Consider the following 11,771-nt stretch of genomic DNA (forward strand, 5'->3'; position numbering starts at 1 on the left):
TGCTGTGTTCTCGCTCTAGCTGTCTCTCTCTGTCAAATAAATAACTAAAAAAAAAAAAAAGAGAGAGAGAGAGATTTCAGATTTTAAAATTTTACTAAAAAGGCATAACTTTAATTTTAGACATCATTTTCGATAAGATAGCAATAAGATATCTTCAGAGTTGCATTACAAGGAAATTGGAAGTGGTCGCTATATGAGTTACCAAGGACATACATGTATTGCCTTAGAATATGAAAGCCTTCAGATATGAAGTACAAATTACATACTTCTTAAAAGTCATTTGCTTCCTTTCTGCATAAATAACCCACAACCACGTATATCCAACAAATTCTATTGTGAGAGGAATTTATGTAATAAAACCTCAGAGAATTTTGGCTCAAATAAATATACATCTGTGTTTGTCTTCTGCTAGGAATTTGATCCTGAAGAATTTTACTACCTGTTGGAAGCAGCAGAAGGCCATGCAAAAGAAGGACAGGGTATTAAAACTGACATTCCCAGATACATCATCAGCCAGTTGGGGCTCAATAAGGATCCTTTGGAAGGTATGTACCTTGGTTGGGCTGACCTTTCACTTGATTATGTGCTGTTACTTCAGACAAGAACTTAGCAAGTCTACTTTTTCCACATAATTTGACTCTATCTGTTGAAAAGTACAAATCTGAGGACAGTTGTGCTTTGAAGAAAAAAGCAACCCTTCACTATGGGGTTTACAACTCACTAAGTTGAGTCCCAAAGAGCAGGTGAACCTGACCCATTTTGTGTTGTACCTAGAATGTGGGGAGAGGCCTTGAAATCCCAGAGGCCTGTCAGCCTGTCAATGCCACGGTGTCCTGAAAGGGTTTAGATTTCAGCCTTCTCTGAGTATTTTTCTCTTGCGAAGCTCGGTAGGGTTCTTCTCAAGTGTACTTCTAATTTTGAAGATGCTGCTAAAGAAATTAATTATAATTAATTTAAAAGTGACATTTAAAGTAATCGGGGAGTGATGCAACTGATGATAGATTTAGATCAAGCGCAGTGTCGGTAGGTATATTTTTGCATGTAACAAAAAAATTATGAAAAATGATAATATACAGGAAGGCCAGTGGGGGGAAATTTTTTTTTTTTTTAAAGATGTTATTTACTTATTTGACAGAGACAGCCAGCGAGAGAGGGAACACAAGCAGGGGGAGTGGGAGAGGGAGAAGCAGGCTCCTAGCAGAGGAGCCCGATGTGGGACTCGATCCCAGAACTCTGGGATCAAGCCCTGAGCCAAAGGCAGAGTGCTTAACAACTGTGCCACCCAGGCACCCTGGGTTTTTGAAAGCTTATAGGTCTAATGTTATTAAATACACAGAAGACTAAGCACCTTGTTAGTGTTTTTTTAAAAAATCTATTATCAGTAAACTACTCACTTGCCCCCAGCATTCCCTGCTCATCATTGTTTGGCTTGTCCTTTAAAACACTTAAGTTACATACTACCTAAAAAGAGTCAAAAACAATCAGAGACTCCTTCATTCAAAATCCTCTTCCTGGCTCATTAAATTGAATTTGCAAACAGCATTTATCTTGCTAAATTGTTTGTAATGATGGTAACTGTTGACACAGCTCTTTTCCCATCTAAAGCCAGGGGACCTGCTGCTCCCTGCCCTGCTCCTCTGTTGCCCCCACTTTGTTTGCTCTTACGGCCATCGGATCTTTGCTTCCAGTGAAATGATGCATGCGTTCCTGGGAGATAATGCCAGATAAATTTATACTGTCCTGAAAGCAATACCACAACAGATTCATCACTTATCAGGGACCGGTGGCTGCTTTTCTGAAAAGTTCCCTGGGGAGAGATTTTCCCCCATGGCTTTTAAATTACTATCTTTACCTTTTTGAATCATGAGTCTTCAGAAATGGTTTAAATCAATGAAATAAAAAGGGCAGATGTTTAATGGTATTTAGATGAGTTTTAAAAATCTCTTCAGGCATTACAAAACGATGCCTTAGCTTCCTGCTTCAAAAGCTGACTCCTGGTTCCATTCCATTACTACTCCCTGCTTGCAAATAATATGTATTTCCCAGATAATAGTTATTTAGCAGAAATCCTATTTAAAACAGAACCATCTTTTAATTTGTTTTTTTATGAAAATAATTGGAGTGGGGAGGCTGTCAAAGTATATTAGAGTGACTGTTCACGCTGGTAGAGTTGAGGTTGTTTCAGCCCTTGAACTGTAGAGCAAGTGAGCTCTTCACAGTTTTCTTAACCTGGCAGTAGAGATCACTGTGGGCTGAACTTTGGCAGGTGAATCATCTGAGGCCCATTTATGCACCTTTACAGAGACTCTAAAAAAATCTCAATAGTGATCTTTGACAATTTTTGAGTTTAGTAATACAAATTTATTCCTGGGAGTTGTATTTTTAAGTCCTGACACTTCATTTTCTTGATTCAGATCTGAGGATGACTTTTAATCTATTTGTTACCACTTAACATGCCATTATTATAGACTCTGATCTACATTTGTTTCCCCTTCTTGTCAACACCTGTGCTAACAGACCTACAACCTGACCTTTGAAGGTTGGGGATGAGGGTGTAGAGTGGAAAAGCCCAGGTCTGCACCCTGGCACCAGCCCTGCGGGCCATGACCTTGACCATGCTATTAATGAGCCTCTTTGTGCCTCAGTGTTCTTTCCATAAAACCAGGGAAATGGTACCTATTTATGAAGTTGTTTTTAGGGTTAAATGAGTTCATCTCTCTCCCCAAGATGCAGTAATGCATAATAACTGTTAGCTGCTGTTGCTGTTTTATTTAAACAATATTAAAATCAGTCCTTTCCTTGAGAGTCCCTGCGACTGACTACATTTTAGCTCACCTCCCGGTCCACCAATCTAAAGTACTCGTCATATAAGATGTTGACATCACTTGAATGACACCAAGAAAGCACTGGTTTGTGCTGAGCTCATTTTTATTCTTGAGTTTCCCCTACTGGTAAACTAGGAAAGTTAGTATCCATCTTTAGTTATTTTAGATTCTGGAGTTTGTTGGTTTTTACCTAGAGACAACACTCCAGTGTTGTTTTGCTTCATATCTTTTATGTGTAATCTCTCCCGAAAAGGGGGATGATATTTATAAGAATATGAATACATGAAATGAGAGTCTAAGGACTAGTTTTAGATGCATACAAAAATAGGTAACTAAAAACTGTAACTTATATGTAAGTTATTATATATATAACTTAGTATGCACGTTCAGTTATGAAAAATTAAGAAATGTAAAGTGTCTGTGATCTTACCACTCAGAGATAACTACCTATCAGAGTTTTGGAGAGAATTCCTTCATGTTCTTTTTTTTTAATTAAACATCTTTTTTTCTTTAAATAGAAAAATTTAAATGAACAATAAGATGAATTAGGTTTCTTCATTTACTTATATAGACTCAGAGATGCATTCCATTATAGACTGAGCAATTAAATGCCTTTTTCTTTTTCTCTTTTTTTTTAATTTTATTTTGCTTTTGTCTCTTTTAACTAGACCACCAGGATAGTACTTAAGCTGGTGTCAGGCATGTGGCATCCAGCCCAAGATTGACTACTTTACAGGATGTAACTAATAATCATAAATAACCATCAATATTCAGTGAACATTTCATTTTTGTTAGGCAACATGCTGAGAGCCTTACATGAATATCCTATATCATACTTACAAGAAACTCCCAGAGATGAATACATTATTCCCATCTTACAGTGGGGGAGAGCCTGAGGGTGAAAGGTCCCTAGTAAGTGCTGATCACGGTGGTGTTGCCAAATCTTTTCGTTGTGAAGCCCCTCTTAACAACTGCTACTTCCTTTGTGACAAATGGCAAATTCTTCGCGTACTAGGCAGGGGCTATCACTCAGTGGCTGCGAAGGAATGGAACGAGGAGTACTCCGCCACAGGGTGAGAATCATCTCTGAGTTGGAGTCAGTGCATCTCCGATGCCTGTCGGAGCCTGGGAAGACGTGCCTCTCTCTCGAGAACCCAACTATAAGCACAGTCAATGACACACACACACTCCCGCCTCCTAACCCTAAGATTGTGTTGGCTGGTCAGTCCCACTAGCTGACGCGGAGGCCCCGCTCTGAAGTACCTAGTATCTAGATGTTCATGAGAAATGAGGTTCCAGGGAAGGGCATGTACTGCACAATTTCAAGAATGTCAGTTTTATTGGGTCTTGCCATTTTTGATTTAAGATTTTCCCATGGGTACGTTGAAGTATAGAGTAAATTTTTTTTTTAAGATTGAAGAAGTTACTTCTTGTCTAGTTGAAGTTGTCCTATTTTTCTTAAACCTTGCTTTTTTTTTTTTTAATTTAGAAATGGCTCAATTGGGAAACTATGATAGTGGAACAGCAGAAACACCAGAAACAGATGAATCAGTGAGTGTAAGTATCTTTCTTGATGAAATATGGTGTTGGTTTTTCTCTTTATCGGCATCTGGAGATTTGGAGTGTGTCAATTACTTTATTTCTTCCATAAACATGTATTGTGCTTCTATGTGCAAGGCGTAAGCATTACAATTTTAGCCCCTCCTTTCAAAGAGAAAGAAATTAATAAAAAGAAACGATGCACAAAAAATAAAAATGATAAACTTGAATAAGATGTACAAAGAAAAGGGGCCATGTGCTACTAAAATGTAACATTAACAGAGAATGACCTTAGTCTTGCCAGTCCAAAAAGATCTCCCAAGGAAATGGCCCGGGAGCTGTGGTATGAGAAGTTACTAGGATGAAAAAGGGGCAGAGGGAACATTCCAGGCCCAGGGAACATCCTGGACAAAGGCTATGCCACAAGGGAGCAGAGTGCATCTGAAGGTAAGGGCAAGAAGACCATAGAGCCTGGAGAGCTGGGGCAAAAACCAGCCATGAGGTCCTTATTGTTCATCTTTGTCAAATCTTTTCTTTCAAAGAATGATGGGAAACTATTGAACTTGGGAAGAAATGTATGTGTTTGTGGGGTGTAGACAGGTGGACAGGAAGACGACCCAGTCAGAGTTATGGCTTAAAAACAGTCTTAAGATGGCAGTGTAGAACACCGAGGGGTGAGGGGAGCAGGCAGACGTAACCATAGGGAAGCCACTCAAGAGGTTCTCCAAGGGCATGAGCAAGATTTCTGGGATGCTGGTGCCACTGCCCCCCAAGGGGAACCAGGCTGGAGTGAGTTGGGGGGGGTGGTCAGGAGAGAGAGGCAGCTGTGTTGCCTGGGCCTAAGAACCCAGGCTCTGGAGTGAGATGGCCTGGATTTGAAAGCTGCCTGCATCTCTCACTAGCTGTGGGAATCTTCTTTGTGCCTCAGTTTCCTCTTCTGTAAAATAAATAATAAATGAGATAATTTACGTGAAATGATTAGATCAGGAACACTACTAACTGCTAAATAAATGATATCTTTTTAGTTAATTTTATCATAATTATCATAATTTTGAATGAGTTTAGACTTAAGTTTTTGGGGGACATTCAAAAAGAACCATCACATTAGCATCTGTATACATGGCATGGGATCTCTTGGCACTCAGAGGGTTTTCGGTGGAGTTCTGAATGACGTAGGAGTCATCCGTGAGCATGAATGTGGTCACCTGTGTGGGGAAGAGTTAATGAGCCAGGTGGGCCTTGAACAGGATCTTTGAGCCCAAAGCTGTGGGCACCCCGTCAGAGAGGAATGGTGGAACAAGGGAGTGGTCCTGGTCTTGAATTATGTCTTCTGAGATGGGGCATCAGCAGTGATCACTAGACCCAGGGCCTGTGGCCAGAGGCCTAGGGGAAATAGAAGAGAGAAAGAGTTGTTTGGTTGAGCAACCAAGTAGCCCAGAGGACAGGGTGTTAGGTGAGTTACTTGCATGGACACTGAAGTCACCCAGGGTGGTGAGAGAACACGAGCAGAGAGGAAGGTGGGAAGCTGGGTACCCAGGTCTTCCTAAGGTAAATGGGACAGTATGTGAGCTGATGACAGCATCCAGTGGGGGAGGGTGACACATACCTCAGACTTGGCATTTCTTCCACAGTTATAGGAAGGGAACTCTGGGCTCTGCAGCTGGAGCAAGGAGGCTGTCAGTGCTCACCCTCTCAGTGCTAAGATACATGGAGTATGAGAGAATATTTCCCAAAGGCCCTCAACAAACCCATTTTACTTTTTACTGTCCTTTCAGCTCAACTTTTTAAAGAGTGATCTTTTTGAAAATAGATATCTAAACCATGGTAAGACTAATGGTATGGGGGGTGCCTGGGTGGCTCAGTCATTAAGCGTCTGCCTTCAGCTCAGGGCGTGATCCCAGAGTCCTGGGATTGATCCCCACATCGGGCTCCCTGCTCTGCTGGGAGCCTGCTTCTTCCTCTCCCACTCCCCCTGCTTGTGTTCCCTCTCTCACTCGCGATCTCTCTCTGTCAAATAAATAAATAAAATCTTTAAAAAAAAAAAAAAAAGACTGATGGTATAGAAGTCCAGAGAGGCACGCATTGTCTCTTCATTGCCAACTGCCTTTTCCAAACAAGAAGGGTTGCCACAGGAAGGACAGATGTTCTCTGGTCATGGACAGAGAAACTGCACCATCCGTCAGCCCAGGTAGAGCCACAGCGGCCCGTTCTTTCTGTTCCAACTGACTGAAACTAGAGTTAAGGTTTGACGTTTTGGACTTAAATCTCAAAACTTGAAAAGACTAGGATGAGGCTAACCTGAGTAGTTTACAGAGGTAAATTAAAATTGGAAAATTTTTTAAAGATTTTATTTATTTATTTGAGAGAGGGAGAGCAAGAGAGAGAGAAAGAGCATGAGCAGGGAGAGGGAGAGCAGACTCCCCGCTGAGCAGGGAGCCCGATGCGGGGCTCGATCCCAGGACCCCAGGATCATGACCTGAACTGAAGGCAGACGGTTCGCCGACAGCCACCCAGGCGCCCCCAAATTGGAAATTTTCGTAAGCTTGGTGCCTTCGTCTCCCAGAAATGGGGGTTCGCTTAAATGAGACTGAGGCCCTGTCATGAGAGGCGGTCTATCAGCGCCTCTCTGCAGAACTGACCTTGAAAGCTGTGTGCCAGCTTCGTGTGGCTTCAGCAGATTGAACACCAGAGCATAGAATGCAAATGTCATTTGTGTTGCTATTAAAATCATTTTCTTGAATTCTTGAGTATTTTCTAACTTCCGTATTTTGTTTCCAAGAGCTCTAATGCTTCCCTGAAACTTCAAAGGAAACCTCGGGAAAGTGATTTTGAAACGATTAAATTGATTAGCAATGGAGCCTATGGGTGAGTAATTCAAGAAAACTCTCTATTGTATTTTAACACACCGAAGTACTATATTCTTCACCTTTATCTTAGACCAAATAGATGTCATTAAGAACTTGAGTTTTCAGTTCACTGCTTCTTCACTGGTGGGTATAATGTGCAGCCAAAATCGTTTTTCATTTAGATACTCCATCAAGAAAACCTGTCAAGTGACCTGGAGTTATTTTAGAGGTATGGAGAAGGAGACTTTCTTAAGTAAAGGAAAATTTTTATGTATACCTGTTTCTGCCTCCTTCATCGTGCCCTTTTGGATGCAGAAATCCCTGCCTCTTGGTCGTGTATATGCATACACACACCCATATCAGCATATATATCATCCAGATCTCTGAAAACCTGTAAATTCATATACAGCATCACTGCTTCATTAGCTGGTGCTTTCTGTCTGACCCCCAGTCAATCTGGTGAGAGAAGTGCTTAAATAAGGAGACTGCTTGAAAACTTAAAGCGGTACATTTCTTTCAGTCTTTATATTACACCAGGGTTTTTTGTATTTTTTTTTTTCAGTTGAAGTCTGTGTTCTGATCCGGTCACATTAGTGGTGCCCCTTTCTTGCTTCATTTTTAGAGACACAAGGTTTTGTTCTCATGGCGTAGGTAGGGTCAGTGGTGACGAGACCCTGCTGAGTTACTAAGAAACAGTTAGCAACGGTAATTAATACACATATTGTGTCCTGATCCATTTTAGACGGCCCAAGAGCTCTAGTTTAATTAAGTATTAATCTCAATTCCATCTGTATATGGAGAGCAATAAACAATCCCATAGACATTTATTGCCATTTATCACATATATGAGCAGATGAGATAAAGTGATTTTCGTTATGCCACAAGGGATGTTTCTCCTTATGATTTTTTTTTTATCTCTAATATTTTCCACACCATTAACTTAGTGAAGAACTTAAATATTTGTGAGTCCTTTCTGGGCTTCACTGATTTATTTTCAGGATTATATCAAATGGTATATTTCTTGATGTGGCTTATAAATGTTTTCTGATGTTGTATTTTCATAATATTTTATTTCATTCAAGGACCTCATTGAAACTTTTCCCCCTAAGAAAACTGCTTTCACATACTTTTGTTTGTGAGTTTTGTTTGTTTCTTATTTGGTTTTAGTTCGTTTTAGTTTTCGAGATCCTCTGAGGAGTTCTTCCTTCATTAGGGAAAAAACTGAACTTTGATTTAATGGGTCTCTGGGCTGGAGCACTGATAGATTCTACTGGGAGTGGAATTCTAGAATAAGATTATCTGTGAAGCACCACTTTTATAAAATTTGGGCATGGATCTTAGCAGTATTTGGAGTTCTAACTGGTTGAGTAAACTCATTTGTAGTGCAATTAAACCACTGTAGAGTAGATGAGGTGTGTCACACTGCGGGGAATGGCTGGGAATATACGAGAAGTTAAACAAGCTGTGAATCAGTAAACAGCCAGGATGCAGGCCAAGTCATTAATGGGCTGACAAGCTGCCTACGGGAGCTTCTACCCATCGGCCAAAACTTTTTTCCCTCTTTCGCTCTTCTCAGATTTAATCTCTCATTACATTTCTGACAGATTTCCTCTTCATTTTAATTATTTTTAATTTAAAATTTGAATGGAGCTGGACTCATTGGTCCACCCCGTCAAGATGCTGAGTGCAGGCTTACGTGAACTGGCTGAACACGTGGCTGCTTCTCTGACTGTTGGAGGTTTCCTTGGCGTTTGTGTTACAGTCCGCCACTCACATCACCGGCTTCGAGTGACCCTGATTCTGCGATTTGGTGCAAATAGCCTGTGCTGGAAACTAGCCCTCTCATTAGAAGGAGCTACAACACGTTGGGGTTTTCTCACCATCATACTTAGTAACAGTTCATGGTATAGCCAGTCTGCTAATTTGATATCATCCAGTGTCCTCTGTTTAACGTGTTTTGGATCCGGGACTGAAGGTCAGACATCCCCTCATGCCAGCTTAGCAATTTGTAGAAAGCTCACCCTAGCCACGTGCCAGGCACGGTGCTGGTTTATGTATGCTGTCTTCTCGCAAGAGCCCCTTGTGGTGTTGGTATTATTTCTACCTAGCTGTGGGGAAAGAGCGGCTCAGAGGCATGGCTGGTCACAGGTGTGCTGACTCCAAGCAGCGCTCCTTCCTTCTTGAAGTATCCTTTTCCAACATGGAGCCATCTTCTCTTGATTCCACCTGGACTTTTAAATGACAGGTTTGGATGTTTTCAGAGTGAAAGAATTAATTGACTTAAAAGTTTTTAAAAACTACGTTTGAAAGGCGTGACATTTCTGTCCCTCTTTGCTTTAGTTTCTACCTTTGCTGCACATCATTCTCTTTTATGCCTCAAAAGATGGGGTCATTTGCGTGACAGACCCATGTATGCGGGTTGCTGGCTATCCGTCTCTCCCTACAGCCTTTCCTCTAACACATGCACTCTTGTTCCCACATGCAGATTTGCCCGCTCACGTTCATGTCCTGGGCATTCAGATTTATGCATAATTCTGTACGCATTAGCCATTCACACTCCCGATAGGACTGATTCATTCTTCTCTAGATCCCGTCAGTTTCTGATTCCCTTTCCCCCTACCCTCCCACTGCTCACTTCTGCCTGAGGTGAAGAAAAGCCGAGCTCAGAGAGGACAGTTGCCCCTCTCCGTGCATCACCACCCCCCCACACCCCCAACCTTGGGTTCTCCTATCTACCAGGCAGGTCAGTGTAGGAAAAGAGAAACAGGAGCAGCCTTTTCAAAGAAAGCAGCCTCTGAGGCCAAACTGCAGAGAAATGAGGGACCGAATCAGTTCAGTCCAGTTTTATAACCTTGGATGGTGTATAGCTGTGCGTCTGTCTGTCAGAGGCTGCTGTTTGTCTCTTTCTTTCTCTCTGTTTCAGTCTCTTTCTCCCTTTCTCTGCTGACTTAAGTAAATTTGGAACATCAGTTTGCAGAAGAGGAGGAAAGGTGTCCGTGAGAGAGGACAATTACTGCTAATGATCAGATTTCAGCATTAAGAAGAATATTCCTAAAGCAGTAAAGCACTGTAAAAACAAGAACATGAAACAAACAGATAACTAGCTAGAGCAGAGTCTAAGAAGTCTAATTGACTTTTGAAGCTTGATCAAGATACACTCGTCCCGCAGCAGTCGTGTCTCAAGCTGCCTATAGGATCCGTTTCCATTCTTGTAGGTAAATTTCCCTAGGAATTAACTGATGATTTTAAGCACGTCCTAGCAAGGCAAAGCAAAAAGTCAGATGAGGTTTTACGAGTTGCAAATCTGAGAGTAAAGATATGAGTCCTTTTTCATTCACAGGGTGCCCCTGGGAAACCTGGTCCAGACGCTGGTCAAGATGGGCCTGAGGCCTCTTTCTCCTTTGTTCTTTCATTGTTGCGGATGGCTCTGTTCTTCCTTCCCCACTTACTGCTGTTCTCACACATATTGCTGAGCAGTTGTTTATGTAAGAAACACCGATAGTTGATTGAAAACCCAATGGCAGCCATCGGACGGTGTGCAAGTGAAGCTCTTAGTTATCCTGTCCGAGGGTCCTCAGCGCTACGTCTGCTCAGTGTGAGATGCTCAAAGAGAGAGAGCGTAAGCTGTATTCCAGTTGACTGTCAATATTAGGAAGCACTTTAAGATACTGTTTTTTTTCACCATTTCAAATTCCATATTTCATTTTAAAAGGTAAATATCCTGTTTCAGAAATTCCTCTTCGTAACAAAATTTGTTCACCAGTATTTGTCTTCTGTTTCTGAGGAAACCAGGTTATTTTCTGTGCTGCCTTTTTGTCTGTCTGTCTGCCGTCCAACATCTGATGAGGAGAAGCTCAAGGTTTTTGGGGGATCTTGATTTTATCCAATCATTATTTGGAAAAAAAAAAAAATACTGTTGTAAAAGCCTTTAATCTGATCCAGAAAGAAGGAGTAGTTGGTTGGTTAACTAAGAAGTTGGTCAAAGTCAGAAATCATTAAAAAAAGTTGTATACTTTAAACATATTTTTAATTTCAGATGCATACCAAAAGTAAACATTTCAGTTTAATCTAAATATATATAAATTCAGGGGCGCCTGGGTGGCTCAGTCATTTAAAGTCCAACTCTTGATTTCCACTCAGGTAACCATCTGATAGGTTATGAGATCCAGCCTCATGTTGGGCTCTGCACTGGGCGTGGAGCCTGCTTGGGATTCTCTCTCTCTCCATCCCTCCCACCTCCCACCCCTCCACTCTCACACTCTCTTAAAAAAAGAAATTATATACATATATATATATATATATAAGGCCTTTTTAAGACAGCCTATATAAACCATCCTTCTAATACGTTGTTTGTTTTCCACTTTTCTCTGCTTTAAAGGTGAAGCAGGAACTTGAAGCAATCTGAGTGTAGGACTCTAGATCTGTATTATTTTTTTCACTTTTGAAAACCTTCTCAGCCATACTAAATCAACAGGAGTTTTATTTAGTGACTCACATTTAATATATCTATCAGTACTTTCCAAAGCATTCCATTTGTCTTTTTTTTTATAAACAACAAAGG

The 11,771-nt window shown here is 41.1% G+C and overlaps 1 protein-coding gene across 13 annotated transcripts in view; it reads left to right on the top strand.

Moving 5' to 3' along the window:
• MAST4 (microtubule associated serine/threonine kinase family member 4) overlaps positions 1-11,771 on the top strand; it is a 546,144-nt gene that overhangs the window by 491,966 nt on the left and 42,407 nt on the right. For all 13 annotated transcript variants that reach the window (XM_034656299.1, XM_034656301.1, XM_034656302.1 and 10 more), the window contains 3 exons: positions 413-545; positions 4,315-4,382; positions 7,144-7,229. In XM_034656299.1, the coding sequence (XP_034512190.1) occupies positions 413-545; positions 4,315-4,382; positions 7,144-7,229 (287 nt within the window). The remainder of the gene's footprint in view (positions 1-412; positions 546-4,314; positions 4,383-7,143; positions 7,230-11,771) is intronic.

This window comes from Ailuropoda melanoleuca, chromosome 3 (genome assembly GCF_002007445.2).
Source record: "Ailuropoda melanoleuca isolate Jingjing chromosome 3, ASM200744v2, whole genome shotgun sequence".
Taxonomy (NCBI): Eukaryota; Metazoa; Chordata; class Mammalia; order Carnivora; family Ursidae; genus Ailuropoda; species Ailuropoda melanoleuca.